The 23,553-nt window shown below is 51.3% G+C and overlaps 1 protein-coding gene across 2 annotated transcripts in view; it reads right to left on the bottom strand.

Moving 5' to 3' along the window:
• The window catches only part of LOC144597496 (uncharacterized), a 58,642-nt gene that overhangs the window by 24,626 nt on the left and 10,463 nt on the right, over positions 1–23,553 (bottom strand). For both annotated transcript variants that reach the window (XM_078406962.1, XM_078406961.1), the window contains exons 2-6: positions 8,711–8,772; positions 6,671–6,766; positions 4,527–4,610; positions 2,851–2,943; positions 1,321–1,511 (exon numbers count right to left, since the gene is read on the bottom strand). In XM_078406962.1, the coding sequence (XP_078263088.1) occupies positions 1,321–1,511; positions 2,851–2,943; positions 4,527–4,610; positions 6,671–6,766; positions 8,711–8,772 (526 nt within the window). The remainder of the gene's footprint in view (positions 1–1,320; positions 1,512–2,850; positions 2,944–4,526; positions 4,611–6,670; positions 6,767–8,710; positions 8,773–23,553) is intronic.

A 23,553-nucleotide genomic window follows, 5' to 3' on the forward strand; every position in this document is an offset into this window, starting at 1 on the left:
TAGTGGGGCCTAGGTGGTAGTGGGGGCTCGGTGGTAGTGGGGCCTCGGTGGTAGTGGGGCCTCGGTGGTAGTGGGGCCTCGGTGGTAGTGGGGCCTCGGTGGTAGTGGGCCCTCGGTGGTAGTGGGGCCTCGGTGGTAGTGGGGCCTCGGTGGTAGTGGGGCCTCGGTGGTAGTGGGGCCTCGGTGGTAGTGGGGCCTCGGTGGTAGTGGGCCCTCGGTGGTAGTGGGGCCTCGGTGGTAGTGGGGCCTCGGTGGTAGTGGGGCCTCGGTGGTAGTGGGGCCTCGGTGGTAGTGGGGCCTCGGTGGTAGTGGGGCCTCGGTGGCAACGTGGGCCTCGGTGGCAACGTGGGCCTAGGTGGTAGTGGGCCCTCGATGGTAGTGGGCCATCGGTGGTAGTGGGCCCTCGGTGGTAGTGGGGCCTCGGTGGTAGTGGGGCCTCGGTGGCAACGTGGGCCCTCGGTGGTAGTGGGCCCTCGGTGGTAGTGTGGCCCTCGGTGGTAGTGGGCCCTCGGTGGTAGTGGGGCCTCGGTGGTAGTGGGGGCTCGGTGGTAGTGGGGCCTCGGTGGTAGTGGGGGCTCGGTGGTAGTGGGGCCTCGGTGGTAGTGGGGCCTCGGTGGTAGTGGGGCCTCGGTGGTAGTGGGGCCTCGGTGGTAGTGGGGCCTCGGTGGTAGTGGGCCCTCGGTGGTAGTGGGGCCTCGGTGGTAGTGGGGCCTCGGTGGTAGTGGGGCCTCGGTGGTAGTGGGGCCTCGGTGGTAGTGGGGCCTCGGTGGTAGTGGGCCCTCGGTGGTAGTGGGGCCTCGGTGGTAGTGGGGCCTCGGTGGTAGTGGGGCCTCGGTGGTAGTGGGGCCTCGGTGGTAGTGGGGCCTCGGTGGTAGTGGGGCCTCGGTGGCAACGTGGGCCTCGGTGGCAACGTGGGCCTCGGTGGTAGTGGGGCCTCGGTGGTAGTGGGGGCTCGGTGGTAGTGGGGCCTCGGTGGTAGTGGGGCCTCGGTGGTAGTGGGCCCTCGGTGGTAGTGGGGCCTCGGTGGTAGTGGGGGCTCGGTGGTAGTAGGGCCTCGGTGGTAGTGGGGCCTCGGTGGTAGTGGGCCCTCGGTGGTAGTGGGGCCTCGGTGGTAGTGGGGCCTCGGTGGTAGTGGGGCCTCGGTGGTAGTGGGGCCTCGGTGGTAGTGGGGCCTCGGTGGTAGTGGGGCCTCGGTGGTAGTGGGCCCTCGGTGGTAGTGGGGCCTCGGTGGTAGTGGGCCCTCGGTGGAGTTGTTGGGAGGACAGGGAGATGAATGGGAGAGAGGCAGAAGGGGGAGACGGGGGGGGGGGGGGGACTTACTTTGCCGTTCTCCGCTGCACCCACTTCAGCAGCGCCTTGATGACCTTGCCCTGGTCCTTGGCTGGCACCATGGGCGCGGTGGCCCTTGGGGAAGCCGGGTCCCCGGGCAGCCTCGCGTTGCCTCCGTTGTGCAAAGAGGACAGGCTGGCCGTGGGTGAGAAGATCGCCAGGTGCCCGGCTGCCTCCTTGATCTGCAATCGCGGAGAGAATACTCGTTAGCACACCACGGGCGGAAGGTCACCGAGACGCACAGCTTCGCGCTGGCTGCACAAGTTGGGACGTCTCGTGGGCTCCACCTTTCCTTCATCATCGTTGCTATTTGCACGTCTTTCATTCGTTTGAAGACAGACACAAAGTGCTGGAGTAACTCAGCGGGTCAGGCAGCATCTCTGGAGAGAAGGAATGGGTCACATTTCGGGTTGAGACCCTTCTTCAGATCCGAAACGTCACCCATTCCTTCTCTCCTGACCTGTTGTGTTACTCCAGCACTCTGTGAAACATCACCTATCCATGTTCTCCACAGATGCTGCCTGACCCGCTGAGTTACTCCAGCACTTTGTGTCTTCCTTCAGTGTAAAGTGGCATCTGCAGTTCCTTCCTACTCTTCCATTCAGTTGTTCTATTTACCGTCTCTATCTCGTGTCCCTCTCCCCAAACTCCCAGTCTGAAGAAGGGTCTCGACCCGAAACGTCTCCCATTCCTTCTCTCCAGAGATGCTGCCTGACCCACTGAGTTACTCCAGCTTTTGATGTCTACCTTCAGAATAAACCAGCATCTGCATATCCTCCCCACACATATTATGTACAGTTGTCCAACATGTGGGTGAGGCCGCGTTTGGATTACTGTGTTCAGTTTTGGTCACCCTGGGTTTGGCAGCGGTAGAGTTGCTGCCACACAGCACCAGGGACACGGGTTCCATCCTAACTACGGGCGCTGTCTGTACGGAGTTTGTTCGTTCCCCCCGTGACCTGCGTGGGTTTTCTCCGAGATCTTCGGTTTCGTCCCACACTCCAAAGATGTGCAGGTTTGTAGGTTAATCGGCTTGCTATAATAATAAATTGTTCCTAGAGTATGTAGGATAGTGTTAGTGTGCGGGGATCGCTGGGCGGTGGGCCCTGGGGTCAGTTTCTGCACTGCATTTCTAAACGAAAATTACAATGGGCAATAGACAATAGGTGCAGGAGGAGGCCATTTGGCCCTTCGAGCCAGCACCACCATTCACCGTGTTCATGGCTGATCATTCTCAATCAGTACCCAGTTCCTGCCTTCTCCCCACTATCCTTGCTCTATCTAGCTCTCTCTTGAATGCATTCAGAGAATTGGCCTCCACTGCCTTCTGAGGCAGAGAATTCCACAGATTCACCAATCTCTGAGTGAAAAGGTTTTTCCTCATCTCCGCTCTGAAGAAGATGGGGCATCGTGGCTGGCATGGGCAAGTAGGGCCGAAGGGCCAGTTTCCGCGTTGTGCAACTCCATGACTCTTTATCCCGGTTTCCCAGTGGATGGAGAGAAGGGATTCTCCTGCCTCACCTGGAAATGGAGGATGATGTTCCAGATGAGGCCAAGGATCAGGGAGGGGTTTCCATCGGCAATCTCCGGCGCATCGATGCTCACCAGCTTCACCTGCAGACAACAAGGCGGGTTAGCCGCGGCCACACCACTCCAGTAAGGCCTTCGACAAGGCGCCGCATGGTCAGCTGCTCTGGAAGTAGGGTTGTCAACTTCCTCACTCCCAAATAAGGGACAAAAGGTGACATCACCGCCCCGCGCCCCACGTGACCTCACCCAGCCAGCGTTTTTCCCCGCATAGATTAGGTGTATTAAATGCATTTACGATATTTTCGATTTGCGATGGTTTTATCGGAACCTAACCCTATCGTAAGCCAAGGAGCATCTGTATCATTATTATTGTTATTATATTACTAAAACTCTCATCTTGTTTGTGCGTATATATATATATATATATCGCATTTTTGTACGTGCCCGAAATGCAGCCAAAACGGTACACGATAGTGCAACAATTTTAGGCCCACCCTACTCACCATTGGCCTGTGGTTAAAATGGTTCTTGTATTTTAAAAGTTATTCACTTTTTAAACTTTAAAAAAAATCGCTTTTGAAACGTTAACAAATCCCTTTTCCACTTGCCCTGCCCGTCAGCCGTGTTCAACGTCACAATGGGAACCAAACTGGTCCACGCCTGCGCAGTTGGGGCCCGTTGATCTGATACTTACGTAAGATGGCCACCGGGTCCGCACATACGCAGTTGGGGCCCGTTGATCTGATACTTACGTAAGATGGCCACCGGGTCCGCACATACGCAGTTGGGGCCCGTTGATCTGATACTTACGTAAGATGGCCACCGGGTCCGCGCCTGCGAAGTTGGGGCCCGTTGATCTGATACTTACGTAAGATGGCCGCCGGGTCCGCACATACGCAGTTGGGGCCCGTTGATCTGATACTTACGTAAGATGGCCGCCGGGTCCGCCCGTGCGCAGTTGGGAGAGGGTTAAAAAAAAACGCGATTTTCATTAAGATTTTTTTTAAACGCCATTTATTTTTTTTAAAACCCCAATTTGCATTAAGATTTTTTTTTAACCTCATTTACTTTAAAGAAAAAACACAATTTTCATTAAGATTTTTTAAAAAACCCATTTATTTTAAAGGAAAAAATGAGATTTTCATTAAAATTTATTTTATGTTTTTAAAAAAACGCCATTTATTTTAAAGGAAAAATGCAATTTTCATTAAGATTTTAATTTTTTAATTTTTAATCGCTATTTATTTAAAGGAACAAACGCAATTTTCAATAAGATTCATTTTATGTTTTTAAAAAAACACCATTTATTTTAAAGAGAAAAAACGCGATTTTCATTGAGATTTATTTAATTTTTTTTATAAACGCTATTTATTTAAAAGAAAAAACACAATTTTCATTAACATTTATTTTATGTTTAAAAAGAAACGCCATTTATTTTAAAGAAAAAAACGTGATTTTAGATTTGGGCCTAGCGGGTCCATGCCCGGCTAGTAGTATATATATCTATATAAACTGAACTCTTTGTTGTTGTGTTGTTTACGATGGGTTTTATTGAGTACTATGTTTATCTATGGTGCTGCTGCTGCAAGTACCAGTTTCGTTGTTCCGTTTCGGAACATGACAATAAAACACTCTTGACCCTTAAAGTGTAAAGTAGAAATACTCACATAACCGTCCTCCAGAAATTTCAAGGCTCTTGCAATGTTGTTCAGTCTGAAGATCCGGTGTGTCGACTGTTTGTAGTGGTGCATCTGGACAAGGACAAAGGGCTTTTAGTTTAGAGACACCTTGCGGAAACAGGCCCTTCGGCCCACTGGGTCCACACTGACCAGCAATCCCCGCACATTAACACTATCCCACATACAAAAACGAGGGACATTTTTTACATTTTATACCAAGCCAATTAACCCACAAACCTGCACGTCTTTGGAGTGTGGGAGGAAGCCAAAGATCTCGGAGAAAAACCACGCGGTCACGGGGAGAACGTACAAACTCCGTACAGACGGCACCCGTAGTCGGGATGGAACCCGGGTCTACGGCGCTGCATTCGCTGTAAGGCAACAACTCTACCGCTGCGCCACCGTGACCACCCGGGTGTTGCATTTTGGAAAGTTAAAGCAGGGCAGGACCTTCACATTGAATGGCAGCATCTTAGTTTAGTCTAGTTTAGTTTAGAGATACAGCACGGAAACAGGCCCTTCGGTCCACCGGGTCCGTGCAGTCCAGCGATCCCCACACACTAACACTATCCTACACCCACTAGGGACAATTTTTACATTTACGAAGCCAATTAACCTACAAACCTGTACGTCTTTGGAGTGTGGGAGGAAACCGAAGATCTCGGAGAAAACCCACGGGGAGAACGTACAAACTCCGCACAAACAGCACCCGTAGTCGGGATGGAACCCGGGTCTCCGGCGCTGCATTCGCTGTAAGGTGGCAACTCTACCGCTGCGCCACCTTGTGGAGGGCTGAAGAGCAGCGGGATCTAGGAGTACAGGGTTTGGGCATCTAGGGTTTCCTCCGGGTGCTCCGGTTTCCTCCAACATTCCAAAGACGTGCGGGTTTGTAGGTTAAGTGCCCCTCTGTAAATTGCCCCTAGTGCGTAGGGAGTGGTTGGGAAAGTGGGATAGCACAGAACTAGTATGAGCGGGTGGTGGATGGGCGGAGTGGACTCAGTAGGCTGAACGGCCTGTTTCCGTGCTGTATCTCTAAACCCAGTGGGTTAGGCAGCATCTCTGGATAGGCAACGTTACACGTATGGGTTTGTAGTTTAATTGTCCTCTTTAAAATTGCTCTTGATGTGTAGGAACAAAGAGAAAGTGGGATAACATTAAGCTAGTGTGAACGTGTGATTGATGGTCAGATAGTGATTGGCTTCATGAAGCGGTACACCTACCCCAGTTTGCATTAACGGCGCTGAAGTAGATAGAAACACAGAAGCAGAGAAACAGAAAATAGGTGCCGGAGGAGACCATTTGGCTCTTCGAGCCAGCACCGCCATTCATTGTGATCATGGAGGATCATTCACAATCAGTAACCCGTGCCTGCCTTCTCCCCATAATCCTTGGATTCCACTAGCCCCTAGAGCTCTATCTAACTCTCTTTTAAATTCATCCAGTGAACACAGAAACAGAAACATAGAAAATAGGTGCAGGAGTAGGCCATTCAGCCCTTCGAGCCAGCACCACCATTCAATATGATCATGGCTGATCATCCAAAATCAATACCCTGTTCCTGTTTTCTCCCCACATCCCTTGATTCTGTTAGCTCAAAGAGCTAAATCTAACTCTCTCCTGAAAGCATCCAGTGACTCAGCCTCCACTGCCCTCTGTGGCAGAGAATTCCACAGATTCACAACTCTCTGGGTGAAAAAGTTTTTCCTCATCTCAGTCCTAAATGGCCTCCCCTTTATTCTTAGACTGTGTGGCCCCTGGTTCTGGACTCCCCCAACATGGGGAAATTTTTTTTCCTGCATCTAGCCTGTCCAGTCCTTTTATAATTTTATATGTCTCTATAAGATCCCCTCTCATCCTTCTAAACTCCAGCGAATACCAGCCCAGTCTTTCTAATCTTTCCTCATATGACAGTCCTGCCATCCCAAGGATTAACCTGGTGAACCTACGCTGCACTGCCTCAATAGCAAGGACGTCCTTCCTTAAATCAGGAGACCAAAACTGCACACAATACTCCAGATGTGGTCTCACCAGGGCACTGTACAACTGCAGAAGGACCTCTTTACTGCTGTACTCAAATCCTCTCGTTATGAAGGCCAACATGGCAGAACGGTAAGGCTTGGAGTTGTACTTACCAGCCGGTGTCCAGACAACACCTCCAGCAGAGCCATCAGGACTTTGCCATCCTGCATGTCCTCGAACAAGTCCTTCACCTCCAGTGGCGGCTTGCACTGGCAGAGGTCAAACAGAGAGCGTCAGATAGAGTCAATGGCTCACTGCTTAGTTTAGTTTAGAGATACAGCGCGGAAACAGGCCCTTCGGCCCACCGGGTCCGCGCCGCCCAGCAATCCCTGCACACTGACACTATCCTACACACACTAGGGACAATTTACACATTTACACCAAGCCAATTAACCTACAAACCTGCACGTCTTTGGAGTGTGGGAGGAAACCGAAGATCTCGGAGAAAACCCACGCAGGTCACGGGGAGAACGTACAAACTCCGTATAGATGGCGCCCGTAGTCGGGATCGAACCCGGGTCTCCGGCGCTGCATTCGCTGTAAGGCAGCAACTCTACCGCTGCGCCACCGTGCCACTTTATTGTCTCGTAGGCACAGCACAGTGACATTCCTTTGCACAACTGGGTGGTCACGGTGGCGCAGCGGTAGAGTTGCTGCCTCACAGCGCCAGAGACCCGGGTTCCATCCCGACTACGGGCGCTGTCTGTACGGAGTTTGTGCGTTCTCCCCGTGACCTGCGTGGGTTTTCTCCGGGTGCTCCGGTTTCCTCCCACACTCCAAAGACGTGCAGGTTTGTAGGTTAATTGACTTGGTGTGAATGTAAATTGTCCCTAGTGGGTGTAGGATGGTGTTAATGTGCGGGAATCGCAGGTCAGCACGGACTCGGTGGGCCGAAGGGCCTGTTTCCGCGCTGTATCGCTAAATAAAATAAAATAAAATAAACCCACAATTGCACAGACCCGTGATACAACATCCCTCTCCTCGCCCGCCCGCCCGCCCGCCCGCCCCTGTAATCTGGGGTTGCCTCCCACAGCAGACCTTGCAGGCACTGGAGGCAATGCCCCAGTCCCTCTCCTCCCTGCCCACTCCTCACACCCGTCCCCTCCACAGAAACAGGCCCTTCAGCCCCACTAGCCCATGCCGACCAAGATACTCCTGTTCTAAGGAAGACACAAAATGCTGGAGTAACTCAGCGGGTCGGGCAGCGTCTCGGGAGAGAAGGAACAGGTGACGTTTCGGGTCGAGACTGAAGAAGGGTCTTGACCCGAAATGTCACCGGTTCCTTCTCTCCCGGGATGCTGCCCGACCCGCTGAGTTACTCCAGCATTTTGTGTCTACCTTCGATTTGAGCCAACATCTGCATTTTTTCCCCATACTCCTGTTCTAAGCTACTCCATCTGCCTGAGTCTGGCCCGTATCTCTCTAAACCGGTCCTATTTAATTTGGCATCGTGTTTGATGCAGTCATTGTGGGTGGAAGGGTCTGTTCCTGTACCAAGGACCTGTACTAAGGAGACATTTCTCTAGTCAGAGGGTGGTGAATCTGTGGGATTCTTTGCCACAGGCGGCATTGGAGGCCAAGTCAGTGGATGTTTTTAAGGTGGAGATAGATACATTTTTGATCAGTGCGGGTGTCAGAGGTTATGGGGAGAAGGCAGGAGAATGGGGTTAGGAGGGAGAGATAGATCGGCCACGATTGAATGGCAGAGTATACTTGATGGGCCGAATGGCCTAATTCTTCTCCTATAACTTACGAACATGTTCTCATAGACATAGAGTCATAGAGTCACAGAGTGATACAGTGTGGAAACAGGCCCTTCAGAGTCATAGAGTCACAGAGTGTGGAAACAGGCCCTTCGGCCCAACTTGCCCACACCGGCCCACATGTTCCAGCTACACTAGTCCCACCTGCCTGCGCTTGGTCCATATCCCTCCAAACCTGGGAAATAGGATAAAATAAGCTAGGAAACAGACTACATTCTAAGTTCTATAATATTGAGGATTGATCTCAAAGATCTGGACTGATGTAGAATAATGTCAGTGAGCACTTAAAATATGAACCACCCCTGTTCCAGTTTCCTCGGCACTTGAAGGGATGTGTAAATTGTTATCTTGCAGTGCAAAAAATAACAAGAAATAGAGGTTCTCCCTCACCCTGTTCAAATGGAAGTTGATCCATCTTGTAAACGTTCTCTTCTGAGTCCTGACTCGTTCAACTAAAGGAAGACAGGGGAACAAACACTGTTAGTATCACACATACACACACATTGACAAACCACCGTCACCCCCAACAAATTCCTTCTTCCCCCCCCCCTTCCCACCACTCCCCGAAACTCTGATTAAACTCGCACCAGTTTAAATGAATCATTATGGTTCTTTATTATCATGTAGACAACAGACAATAGACAATAGGTGCAGGAGTAGGCCATTCGGCCCTTCGAGCCAGCACCGTCATTCAATGTGATTATGGCTGATCATTCTCAATCAGTACCCCGTTCCTGCCTTCTCCCCATACCCCCTGACTCCGCTATCCTTAAGAGCTCTATCTAGCTCTCTCTTGAATGCATTCAGAGAATTGGCCTCCACTGCCTTCTGAGGCAGAGAATTCCAAAGATTTACAACTCTCTGACTGAAAAAGTTTTTCCTCATCTCCGTTCTAAATGGCCTACCCCTTATTCTTAAATTGTGGCCCCTTGTTCTGGACTCCCCCAACATTGGGGACATGTTTCCTGCCTCTAACGTGTCCAACCCCTTAATAATCTTGTACGTTTCGATAAGATCCCCACTCATCCTTCTAAATTCCAGTGTATACAAGCCTAGTCGCTCCAGTCTTTCAACATATGACAGTCCCGCCATTCCGGGAATTAACCTAGTGAACCTACGCTGCTGCACTTCCAAGCAAGTTCCAGAGACGTAAATGAGTTTGCGGAAGCGGTTACGGACTTCATTGCCACAATAGCCGATACCATCATCCCCACGGTAAGGGTCAGTATCTTCCCTAACCAAAAACCCTGGGTGGACAGGTCTATTCGCGTGGCCTTGAATGCTCGCACCGCTGCTTACAACTCCGGCCTGGCATCCGGCAACATGGACGACTACAAGGGAGAGTCCTACCGACTGCGAAGGGCAGTGAAGGATGCAAAAAGGAGGTACCGGGACAAGATGGAGTCACAGATGGAGCAGCAGGACACCAGGCGCCTTTGGCAGGTGCTACGGACTATAACTAGCTACAGGTCCAGCACCCCCTCAACCGGAAGTGCCGGCTCCTCCTTAGCTGATGACCTGAACTCTTTTTACGCACGGTTTGAGACGGGTAACACCACCAGCTCGCCGTCTAAAAACAGCACCGAAGGGGCGCTGGCTAGCGAGGCTGGAGGGGGATCCACCGCCGGGGATGTGCACACATTCTCGGTGTCCGAGCATGAGGTGAGGTGGGCTCTGACGCGTGTGAACACGAGGAAAGCTGGAGGCCCAGATGGTATATCTGGGCGAGTGCTAAAGTCTTGTGCTACTCAGCTTGCTCCAGTGCTCACCACAATATTCAACCTCTCCTTGGCAAAGTCCGTGGTCCCTGCATGCTTCAAAAGATCCATCATTGTACCGGTGCCAAAGAATGCCTCTCCAGCGTGTTTAAATGACTACCGACCGGTGGCCCTCACCTCGGTTGTCATGAACTGCTTTGAGAGGCTAATCAAGAAGCACATCTGTGCCCTCCTTCCTCGCAACATGGACCCACTACAGTTCGCATACCGTCCGAACAGGTCCACGGATGATGCGGTCTCCCAGGTTCTACACACCGCTCTCTCTCATCTGGACAGCCAGGGGGGCTATGTGAGGATGCTGTTCATTGACTTTAGTTCAGCATTCAACACAATAGTCCCCAGCAGACTGGTTGAGAAGCTGCTGGAACTGGGGCTTAGCACCCCTCTGTGTGCCTGGGTCCTGGACTTTCTCACTGCCAGGCCCCAAGTGGTCAGGATGGGGGAACACACATCTAGCTCCCTCACCCTGAACATAGGATCCCCCCAGGGCTGCGTCCTTAGCCCCCTACTGTACTCCCTGTACACACATGACTGTGGGGCCAGGTTCAGCTCAAACTCCATCATCAAGTGTGCTGATGACACTGTGGTGGTGGGCCGGATCTCCAACAACGATGAGAAGGCCTACCGGGAAGAGGTGGCTGATCTGGCACTCTGGTGTCAGGACAATAGCCTCCTCTTGAATGACACTAAAACAAAGGAGCTGATTGTGGACTTCAGAAGGGCTAAACATCCAAGGACGTACACGCCACTGGAGATAAATGGGTCTATTGTGGATAGGGTGAGCAGTTTCAAATACTTGGGAGTCCGCATCGCAGAGGATCTGACGTGGGCAACGCACATTGCCGCACTGGTGGGTAAGGCTAAGCAGCGCCTTTACCACCTTAGACAACTGAGGAAATTCAGAGTGTCTCTGAGGATCCTTCATTGCTTCTACTCTGGGGCTGTAGAGAGCATCCTCTCCGGCAACATTACAGTCTGGTTTGGGAACAGCTCTGCCCAGGACAGGATGGCTCCGCAGAGAGTAGTGCGTTCGGCAGAACGCACCATGGGAACTACACTCATCCCCCTGCAGGACCTATACATCAGGAGGTGCAGATCCAGAGCAAGTAAGATCATGAGGGACCCCTGCCACCCCAGTAACGGACTGTTCCAGATGCTACGATCAGGCAAACGCCTCCGATGTCACGCTGTGAAAACGGAGAGGATGAGACGGAGCTTGTTCCCACAGGCCATCAGGACTGTCAACTTTTATAACCCCAGAGACTAAATTTTTGTCGACACTAATAGTAACTTATTAACTTTATTTATATGCTGTAACTGTAATTCTTTTTGTGCACAACCCGCAGGCATTGCCACTTTCATTTCACTGCACATCGTGTATGTGTATGTGACAAATAAATTTGACTTGACTTGACTTGCACGCCCTCAATAGCAAGAATATCCTTCCTCAAATTTGGAGACCAAAACAGCACACAGTACTCCAGGTGCGGTCTCACTAGGGCCCTGTACAACTGTAGAAGGACCTCTTTGCTCCTATACTCAACTCCTCTTGTTATGAAGGCCAACATTCCAATGGCTTTCTTCACTGCCTGCTGTACCTGCATGCTTCCTTTCAGTGACTGCAGGAGTGTAGCAAGGTACAGTGAATGTTTGCGTATAGTTCATTAACATTATTGGCATACGAGAGGATTTGAGTATAGGAGTAAGGAGGTCCTTCTGCAGTTGTACAGGGCAGTGGTGAGACCACATCTGGAGTATTGTGTGCAGTTTTGGTCTCCAAATTTGAGGAAGGATATTCTTGCTATTGAGGGCGTGCAGCGTAGGTTCACCAGGTTAATCCCCGGGATGGTGGGACTGTCATATGAGGAAAGATTGGAAAGACTGGGCTTGTATTCATTGGAGTTTAGAAGGATGAGAGGGGATCTTATGGAAACGTATAAAATTATAAAAGGACTGGACAAGCTAGATGCAGGAAAAATGTTCCCGATGTTGGGGGAGTCCAGAACCAGGGGCCACAGTCTTAGAATAAAGGGGAGGCCATTTAAAACTGAGGTGAGAAGAAACTTTTTCACCCAGAGTTGAGAACTTGTGGAATTCTCTGCCACAGAAGGCAGTGGAGGCCAATTCACTGGATGAATTTAAAAGAGAGTTAGATAGAGCTCTAGGGGCTAGTGGAATCAAGGGATATGGGGAGAAGGCAGGCACGGGTTACTGATTGTGGATGATCAGCCATGATCACAATGAATGGCGGTGCTGGCTCGAAGGGCCAAATGGCCTCCTCCTGCACCTATTTTCGATGTTTCTATGTTTCTATACATAAGTACAATCCCCAGCCCAGTACATTATGTGTAGAAACAGCACCTATTCACACTCGTGCCTCGTCTCTCACCTATTGATGTGTATCAAATGCAGGCAAACAGGACTTGCCCAAAATGGCAACTTGGTCAGCATGGTCAAGTTGGGCCGAAGGGCCTGATTCCGTGCTGCATCGCTCAATGACTCTAGTGTGAGGCAGAGTACAAAGGTCACCTTGTCTCTTCCTTCTCCTTGTTTCTGTTTTTATGGCAGAATCCAGACTTTGCAACAACGGGAAAAAAAGTCATTCTTTGCTGACTGACACGTTCCCCCTTTAACGGGGGGGGGGGGGGGGGTACAGGGGACTCGGTAGCCGAGAGCAGACCACATCCCTCTGCACAACGGTAGTCGCTGCCTCACTGCGCCAGAGACCCCGGTTCAATCCCGACTACGGGTGCTGACTGTACCGAGCTTGTACGTTCGCCCCGTGACCTGCGTGGGTTTTCTCCGGGTGCTCCGGTTTCCTCCCGCACTCCAAAGACGTGCAGGTTTGTAGGTGAATTGGCTTCTGTAAATTGTCCCTAGTGTGTGTAGGGTTAGTGTTAGTGTACGGGGTGATCGCTGGTCAGTGTGGACTCGGTGGGCAGAAGGGATTGTTTCCACACTGTATCTCTAAGCAACATTTTTGATTAGTACGGATGTCAGGGGTTATGGGGAGAAGGCAGGAGAATGGGGTTAGGAGGGAGAGAGAGAGAGATCGGCCGTGATTGAATGGCAGATTAGACTCGGTGGGCCAAAGGGCCTGTTTCTGCGCTGAATCTCTAAAGTCTAAAGTTAATCAGGCGTGCAGAACAAAGAGGCAATCAGCAAGTCCCAGCCACACCCAAAACATCACAGCCCAAAGTCAAATATTAATAAAGTCAGGTTCAAAGCACCAGGAGATGAATCCAAAGGGAACCAGCATGTCACACACGTGACCAGGCATCACACATAAAGTCGTACATTAAAAAATTATTGTAAGAGATTCATCTTATTCATTGGCATGTCGGCCTTCATAACGAGAGGATTTAAGTACAGGAGCAAAGTAGTCCTTCTGCAGTTGTATAGGGCCTTGGTGAGACCACATCTGGAGTACTGTGTGCAGTTTTGGTCTCCTAATTTGAGGAAGGATGTCCTTGCTATTGAGGCAGTGCAGCGTAGGTTCACCAGATTAATCCCTGGGATGGCGGGACTGTCATATGAGGAAAGATTGGAAAGACTGGGCTTGTATTCACTGGAGTTTAGAAGGATGAGAGGGGATCTTATAGAGAGACGTATATAATTTTAAAAGGACTGGACAAGCTAGATGCAGGAAAAATGTTCCCAATGTTGGGGGGAGTCCAGAACCAGGGGCCACACACAGTCTAAGAATAAAGGGGAGGCCATTTAAAACTGAGGTGAGAAAAAACTTTTTCACCCAGAGAGTTGTGAATCTGTGGAATTCTCTGCCACAGAAGACAGTGGAGGCCAATTCACTGGATGCTTTCACGAGAGAGTTAGATTTAGCTCTTTGAGCTAACAGAATCAAGGGATGTGGGGAGAAGGCAGGCACGGGTTACTGATTGTGGATGATCAGTCATGATCACAATGAATGGCGGTGCTGGCTCGAAGGGCCAAATGGCCTCCTCCTGCACCTATTTTCTATGTTTCTGTTGCTATTTCCCTACCTACAGAACCATCATGCATGTCTGCTGAAGATATGAACATTCTCGCTTTTTAAAAATTCACAGAGTTTGTAAGATAAAACTGAGATACGCCCTCAATAGCAAGAATATCCTTCCTCAAATTTGGAGACCAAAACGTGACTAAGAATGGCCCTATAGAGGGTTGTACTAAACGTTATTCCCTTCATAATTTATCTGTACGCTGTGGGCGGCTCGATTGTAATCATGTATTGTCTTTCCGCTGACTGGACAGCGCGCAACAAAAGCTTTTCACTGTACCTCGCTCGGTACACGTGACAATAAACTCAACTGAACTTTACTCTGGGTTACAGCGTGGAAACAGGCCCATCATCGCCAACCAGCGAGCACCATCACACTAACCTACACACAAGGGACAAGTTACAATTTTACCAAAGCCAATTAACCCACAAACCTGTACATTGCGGGAGGAAACAAAATGGAGCACCCGGAGAAAACCCACGCAAGTCACGGGGAGAACGTACACACTCCAAAGACGTGCAGGTTTGTAGGTTAATTGGCTTCGGTGAAAATTGTAAATTAGAGAGTCATAGTGTGGAAACAGGCCCTTCGGCCCAACTCGCCCACACCGGCCAACAATGTCCCAGCGACACTAGTCCCACTTGCCTTTAGAGTCATAGAGTGATACAGTGTGGAAACAGGCCCTTCGGCCCAACTCGCCCACACCGGCCAACAATGTCCCAGCAACACTAGTCCCACTTGCCTTTAGAGTCATAGAGTGATACAGTGTGGAAACAGGCCCATCGGCCCAACTCGCCCACATCGGCCAACAATGTCCCAGCTACACTAGTCCCACTTGCCTTTAGAGTCATAGAGTGATACAGTGTGGAAATAGGCCCTTCGGCCCAACTAATTGTTCCTAGTGTGTAGGATGGTGTTAGTGTACGGGGTGATCGCTGGTCAGCGCGGACTCGATGGGCCGAAGGGCCTGTTTCTATCTGTACCTCTTAACTTCTAAAGTCTCGTTGAAAGGCTGGAGCAATTAGGCTTGTATACACTGGAATTTAGAAGGATGAGGGGGGATCTTATTGAAGCATATAAGATAATTAGGGGATTGGACACAGTAGAGGCAGGAAACATGTTCCCAATGTTGGGGGAGTCCAGAACAAGGGGCCACAGTTTAAGAATAAGGGGTAGGCCATTTAGAACGGAGATGAGGAAGACCTTTTTCAGTCAGAGAGTGGTGAAGGTGTGGAATTCTCTGCCTCAGAAGGCAGTGGAGGCCAGTTCGTTGGATGCTTTCAAGAGAGAGCTGGATAGAGCTCTTAAGGATAGCGGAGTGAGGGGGTATGGGGAGAAGGCAGGAACGGGGTACTGATTGAGAGTGATCAGCCATGATCGCATTGAATGGCGGTGCTGGCTCGAAGGGCTGAATGGCCTACTCCTGCACCTATTGTCTATTGTCTATTATAGTCACATGTACTTATGTACAGGAAAACGTTTGTGTTTGTGTGATATCCAGTCAAAGAAAAAAATGTACATGAATACAATCTAGCTGCCCACAGTGCAGAGATCAAGGGTAAAGTGAACAATGTTTAGTGCAGACAGAACTTTGAAGTCCAAAAAATCCAATTAAAGATAGCTCAAAATAGGTCAAAACTGGATATTGTCCCTTGTTGTAGGGTTCGTGCTAGTGTACAGGGTGATCGCCGGTCGGCGCGGACTCAGTGGGCCAAAGGGTCTGTTTCCACACTGTATCTCTAAACAAAATGTTTGATTAGTGTGGGTGTCGTGAGTTATGGGGAGAAGGCAGGAGAATGGGGTTAGGAGGGAGAGATAGATCAGCCACTATTGAATGGTGGAGTAGACGTGATGGGCCGAATGGCCTAATTCTACACCTATCACTTATTCTCTGCTGTGGAGGCCAATTCACTGGATGTTTTCAAGAGAGAGTTAGATAGACAATAGACAATAGGTGCAGGAGGAGGCCATTCGGCCCTTCGAGCCAGCACTGCCATGCAATGTGATCATGGCTGATCATTCTCAATCAGTACCCCGTTTCTGCCTTCTCCCCATACCCCCTGACTCCGCTATCCTTAAGAGCTCTATCTAGCTCTCTCTTGAATGCATTCAGAGAATTGGCCTCCACTGCCTTCTGAGGCAGAGTTAGGGCCAAGGGAATCAAGGGACGTGGGGTGAAGGCAGGAACGGGGTACTGATTGTGGATGATCAGCCATGATCTTATTGAATGGCGGTGCTGGCTCGAAGGGCCGAAGGGCCTCCTCCTATTGTACCTGTACCTATTTTTCTATGTTTCTATAAAGTTAAATGGAGCCGCTGAAATACACAGAGCCACCAGCAGAGAGCAGAGGGGGTCCAGGAACACCAGTGAAGGTTGACCGCTCCACATTGTTCATCCCAGTGACTGCTCTCTGAGATCACAATATATGTTTACCTGTGTTGTCACTCCCCCCCCCCTCCCTCTGCTCTCCCAGCCGGCACAAAGGCCAGGGCCACCGGCGGGTTCAGACCAACCTGGAAGCACAATTAATTATTTTACACGGCCCACGTTGGCATGGAAACAGGATTTGAATGAGATTGCAGATATATTTCTCGCTGTTCCTCAGTGCTCAGAGAATTTATTCAGTTTCCGGGAGAAACCGAGTTCCCTCGATAAATAACCCAGGTTTGCAACGCCCCCGCCTGTACCACTTCCTCTAGAAACGCAGTACAGCACAGGAACAGGCCCTTCGGCCCACACCGTCCGTACCGAACACGTAAACTAATCTCCTCCGACTGCACGTGATCAGTCTCGACCCGAAACGTCACCTATCCATGTTCTCCACAGATGCTGCCTGACCCGCTGAGTTACTCCAGCACTCTGTGAAACGTCACCTATCCATGTTCTCCACAGATGCTGCCTGACCCGCTGAGTTACTCCAGCACTCTGTGAAACGTCACCTATCCATGTTCTCCACAGATGCTGCCTGACCCGCTGAGTTACTCCAGACTAGGGGGCATCGATTTAAGGTGAGAAGACCAAATATTAAAAGAAATAGAAACAGAGAAACATAGAAAATAGGTGCAGGAGGAGGCCATTTGGCCCTTCGAGCCAGCACTGCCATTCATTGTGATCATGGCTGATCATCCACAATCAGTAACCCGTGCCTGCCTTCTCCCCATATCCCTTGATTCCACTAGCCCCTGGAGCTCTATCTAACTCTCTTTTAAATTCATCCAGTGAATTGGCCTCCACTGCCTTCTGTGGCAGAGAATCCCACAAATTCACAACTCTGGGTGAAAAAGTTTCTTCTTACCTCAGTTTTAAATGGCCTACCCCTTTATTCTTAGACTGTGGCCCCTGGTTCTGGACTCCCCCAACATTGGGAACATTTTTTCCTGCATCTAGCTTGTCCAGTCCTTTTATAATATTATACGTCTTTATAAGATCCAATCTCATCCTTCTAAACTCCAGTGAATACAAGCCCAGTCTTTCCAATCTTTCCTCATATGAGAGTCCCGCCATCCCGGGGATTAACCTGGTGAATCTATGCTGCACTGCCTCAATAGCAAGGATGTCCTTCCTCAAATTAGGATACCAAAACCGCACACAACACTCCAGGTGCGGTCTCACCAGGGCCCTGTACAACTGTAGAAGAACCTCTTTACTCCTATACTCAAATCCTCTCGTTATGAAGGCCAACGTGCCATTAGCTTTCTTCGCTGCCTGCTGTACCTGCATGTTTACTTTCAGTGGAACAAGTTTTTTTTACAGAGGGTGGTGTGTGTGCCTGGAACTCACCGATACGTGTTTAACAGACCTTTAGACAGGCACATGGATATGTAGGGAATGCAGCGATATGGATCACGTGCGGACAGAGGAGAGTTGGTCATGGTCAGTGGTTGTATTAACACTATTATTGTTTGTTTTACATTATATAGAAATTATATTTATGTCTAAAATGATACAAAAATCATTTATAAATTATATATAAATAAAATGTATATATAAATAGGTAATCAACAATGTACATATAAATTGTTTATTTATATATTTATGTAAATAAATTTTCATTATCTATTTATTTATAAATTATATTTACTTATTGAATATATATGAACAATAAAAAATGCTCAGTGTACAAATACATATGTGTATGTGTGTGCGTGTGCGTGACTGTGTGTGTGTGTGTGGTGTGTGTGTGCGTGTGTGTGTGTGCGTGTGCGTGTGTGTGTGTGCGTGTGCGTGTGTGTGGTGTGTGTGTGTGTGTGTGTGTGCGTGTGTGTGTGTGTGTGCGTGTGTGTGTGTGTGTGTGTGTGTGTGTGTGTGTGTGTGTGCGTGTGTGTGTGTGTGCGTGTGCGTGTGTGTGGTGTGTGTGTGTGTGTGTGTGGTGTGTGTGTGTGTGTGTGTGTGTGTGTGTGCGTGTGTGTGTATAAAACCTTTTAGTGCTTATTACGAGTTTTACAGAGACCGAGCGCAGGCTCGACGATCGTTTCACTCAGCACCTCCGCTCAGTCCGTCTTAACCTACCTGATCTCCCGGTGGTTCAGCACTTCAACTCCCCCTCCCACTCCCAGACTGACCTTTCCGTCCATTGTCAGAGTGAGGCCCAGCGCAAATTGGAGGAACAGCACCTCATATTTCGCTTGGGTAGTTTACACCCCAGCGGTATGAACATTGACTTCTCTAACTTCAGATTTCTTTCCCTCCCTCTCTCTCCATCCCCTTCCCCTTCCCAGTTCTTCCACCAGTCTTACTGTCTCTGACTACATTTTTTCTCTCCCCTGCCATCAGTCTGAAGAAGGGTCTCGACCCGAAACGTCACCCATTCCTTCTCTCCAGAGATGCTGCCTGTCCCGCTTAGTTACTCCAGCATTTTGTATCTCTCGTCTGTAGGGGTGCCAACTATCTCACTCCAAAATACGGGACAAGGTGACGTCACCGCCCCGCGCCCCACGTGCTCCCGCTCCACCAATGGCAGCCACCCGGGCCGGGAGGCGGGTTGCTACGCAACCTCCATTAGGCGGCGCCTGGGCCTTCAGACCTAAACTGTTCGGACCTAGTGTCTCGGCCTACACAGTCCGGGCCTACAGTGTCTGGGCCTACACAGTCCGGCCCTACAGTGTCCGGGCCTACAGCGTCTGGACCTAAACAGTCTGGGCCTACAGTGTCCGGGCCTACAGTGTCCCGGCCTACAGCGTCCCGGCCTACAGCATCCGGGCCTACAGCGGCCCCCGGGCCTACAGCGGCGTCCGGGCCTACAGCGGCGTCCGGGCCTACAGCGGCGTCCGGGCCTACAGCGGCGTCCGGGCCTACAGCGGCGTCCGGGCCTACAGCGGCGTCCGGGCCTACAGCGGCGTCCGGGCCTACAGCGGCGTCCGGGCCTACAGCGGCGTCCGGGCCTACAGCGGCGTCCGGGCCTACAGCGGCGTCCGGGCCTACAGCGGCGTCCAGGCCTACAGCATCCGGGCCTACAGCGGCTTCCGGGCCTACAGTGGCGTCCAGGCCTACAGTGGCCCCCGGGCCTACAGCGGCCCCCGGGCCTACAGCGGCGTCCGGGCCTACAGCGGCGTCCGGGCCTACAGCGGCGTCCGGGCCTACAGCGGCGTCCGGGCCTATAGCGCCCCCCCCCCCGGCCTAATACAGGACAAGAGCGGTCCCATACGGGACAAACCAATTTAGCCCAAAATACGGGGTGTCCCGGCTAATACAGGTCAGTTGGTAACCCTAGTTAGAGCTGAACATACAAGATGTTGGGGCCTTGAGCAAAGAACAAAGTGCTGGAGGAACTCTGCGGCTCAGGCAGCATCTGTGGAGGGGTTGGACAGGCGACGTTTTAGGACACAGATGAGGCTGGTTTTCGAGGTGATTGTGGTTTCTGGATTCACACACTGAAGGCAGAGCTGTGTCAACCATCTGCCCAATCTGCTCAGTGTAACACCGCCCAGCTGCCAGCCACTCCACTTCAGTTATCAAGAGGCTTTTAGATCAGCTTTATGTTTATTATTGTCACGAGCACCAAGTTCCAGTGGAAAGCTTTGTTTTGCATGCTGTCCAAACAGATTAGATAACATCACAGAAAATACAGAGTGCTGGAGTAACGCAGCGGGTCAGGCAGCATCTGTGGAGAACATGGATAGGTGACGTTTCACAGAGTGCTGGAGTAACTCAGCGGGTCAGGCAGCATCTCAGGAGGACATGGATAGTCTGAAGAAGGGTCCCAACCTGGAACGTCGCATTCTCCACAGATGCTGCCTGACCCGCTGAGTTACTCCAGCACTCTGTATTTTCTGTGATGTTATCTAATCTGTTTGGACAGCATGCAAAACAAAGCTTTCCACTGGAACTTGGTGCACGTGACAATAATAAACAAAAAGCTGATCTAAAAGCCTCTTGATAACTGAAGTGGAGTGGCTGGCAGCTGGGCGGTGTTACGCTGAGCAGATTGGGCAGATGGTCGACACAGCTCTGCCTTCAGTGTGTGAATCCAGAAACCACAATCACCTCGAAAACCAGCCTCATCTGTGTCCTGGGAGAGAGAGAGGGGGAGAGAGAGAGGAGGGGAGAGAGGGGAGAGAGAGGGAGGGAGGGAGAGGGAGGGGGGAGAGGGGGATAGGGGGGGTGGGGGGAGAGAGGGAGAGAGGGGGAGAGGGAGAGGGGGAGAGGGAGGGAGAGAGAGAGGGAGGGAGAGAGAGAGGGAGAGAGGGGGGAGAGGGGGAGAGGGGGAGAGGGAGGAGAGAGGGAGGGGAGAGGGGGGAGAGGGGGGAGAGGGAGGGTGGGGAGAGGGAGGGAGAGGGAGGGAGGGGACAGAGAGGGAGGGAGGGAGAGAGGGAGGAGGGAGGGAGGGAGAGAGAGGGAGGGAGGGAGAGAGAGCGCTGGATAACCAGTTTGGCTGCTTTCTTGTGTCGGTAGTCAGGTGTGGTGGGGAGAGGAGTGAACTCCCTGACACGCACGCACACGCACACACACGCACACGCACGCACACACACATGCACGCACACCGCACGCACACGCACGCAAACACACACTCACCCCGTCTGCACAGGAGCCACTCCTACCGTACAGTACCAGGCTGTGACTGATCAGGGGAGTCTTCACATACTGACTAGAAACTCGCTCCCCCTCCTCCCCCCCTCCACCCCCCAATCTCAGAACCTTTCAACCCGAAACGTCAACCCGTTCCTTCTCTCCACAGATGCTGCCCGACCCGCTGAGTTACTCCAGCACTTTGTGTCTATCTTTGATGTAAACCAGCGTCTGCAGTTCCTCCCCACACATCCTGCTCCACATGTGATCAGCAGCCCCGCCCCCCCGCCCCCCCGCCCCCCACGTCCCCACTCCCCTCTCCCCCCCACCCCCCCCACCCCCCCACCCCCCCTCCCCACTCCCCCCACCCCTCTCCACTCCCCACTCCCACTCCCCACCCCCCACCCCCCACTCCCCACCCCCCACTCCCCACTCCCCACTCCCACCCTCACCTGCATGGGATGATCGCCATCGCGGGTTTAGTCTACTTTAGTTTGGTTTAGTTTAGAGATACAGGGCAGAAACAGGCCCTTCGGCCCACCGGGTCCGCGCCGCCCAGCGATCCCCGCATATTAACACTATCCTACACACACTAGGGACAATTTTTACATTTGCCCAGCCAATTAACCTACAAACCTGCACGTCTTTGGAGTGTGGGAGGAAACCGAAGATCTCGGAGAAAACCCACGCAGGTCACGGGGAGAACGTACAAACTCCGTACAGACGGCGCCCGTAGTCGGGATCGAACCTGGGTCTCCGGCGCTGCATTCGCTGTAAGGCAGCAACTCTACCGCTGCGCCACCGTGACCGCCCCTTGCCCAGTCGTTTTGCAAAAGTGAAGTTTTTTGCTGAAGGCTTTCTAATTATATTTCGACGACGTGAATAGCAGTGACCTGTCAGCTGGCCACGCAGCAGCGGGGAAACACTGCGCGCACACGCGTGTGCATTCACACACAGCACAACCAACAAGACATGTTCAGTAAACCACACCCCATTGTCTACCTTCAACTGCATCTGCAGTTATTTTCCTGCACACCCCATTGTCTCGCCTGTTTGCAGGTCTCCACAGCCTTATTGGGGATTATGGGGAGAAGGCAGGAGAATGGGGCTAGGAGGGAGAGATAGATCAGCCACGATTGAATGGCGGAGTAGACTTGATGGGCCGAGTGGCCTCATTCTGCTCCTATCACTTATGAACATGAACCTATTCCTTTCTCCCCGGGACTGTTGTATGTTGAAAGACTGGAGCGACTAGGCTTGTATACGCTGGAATTTAGAAGGATGAGAGGGGATCTTATCGAACGTATAAGATTATTAAGGGGTTGGACACATTAGAGGCAGGAAACATGTTCCCAATGTTGGGGGAGTCCAGAACCAGGGCCACAGTTTAAGAATAAGGGGTCGGCCATTTAGAACTGAGAAGAGGAAAAACTTTTTCAGTCAGAGAGTTGTGAATCTGTGGAATTCTCTGCCTCAGAAGGCAGTGGAGGCCAATTCTCTGAATGCATTCAAGAGAGAGCTAGATAGAGCTCTTAAGGATAGCGGAGGCAGGGGGTATGGGGAGAAGGCAGGAACGGGGTACTGATTGTGGATGATCAGCCATGATCACATTAAATGGTGGTGCTGACTCGAAGGGCCGAATGGCCTCCTCCTGCACCTATTGTTTATTGTCCCCTGTACTCCACCTGAACGCACATGTTTCCCCCCTCCCACATCCTCCCCCTCCCAATCCTTACTCTGGCTTCACAATTTGTGACTCTTCAATCAGCCTGTCTCCCACCTTCTGTTTTCATCTCTGGCCTTTGTTCCGACCATCGGCCTAGCAAACCCCTCCCTCGCCAGCGTCCACCTATTACCCACAACGCTACGTCCCGTCTCTCCCCTCTTCCGGCTTTCTCCCCCCCCCCCCCTTACTATCAATCTGAAGAAGGGTCCCGACTAGGGTTGCCAACTGTCCCGTATTAGCCGTCGTGAAAAAGTTCCTTCTCACCTCAGTTTTAAATGGCCTCCCCATATTCTTAGTTCTTCGACTGTGTCCCCCTGGTTCTGGACTCGCCCAACGTTGGGAACATTTTTCCTGCATCTAGCTTGTCCAGTCCTTTTATAATGTTATACGTCTCTCTATAAAATCCCCTCTCATCCTTCTAAACTCCAGTGAATACAAGCCCAGTCTTTCCAATCTTTCCTCGTATGACAGTCCCCGCCATCCCGGGGATTAACCTGGTGAACCTACGCTGCACTGCCTTAATAGCAAGGACGTCCTTCCTCAAATTAGGAGACCAAATCTGCACACAGTACTCCAGGTGTGGTCTCACCAGGGCCCTGTACAACTGCAGAAGGACCTCTTTACTCAATGCTCAAATCCTCTCGTTATGAAGGCCAACATGCCATTAGCTTTCTTCGCTGCCTGCTGTACCTGCACGCTTACTTTCAGTGACTGATGCTCTAGGA

Source organism: Rhinoraja longicauda, chromosome 10 (genome assembly GCF_053455715.1).
Source record: "Rhinoraja longicauda isolate Sanriku21f chromosome 10, sRhiLon1.1, whole genome shotgun sequence".
Taxonomy (NCBI): Eukaryota; Metazoa; Chordata; class Chondrichthyes; order Rajiformes; family Arhynchobatidae; genus Rhinoraja; species Rhinoraja longicauda.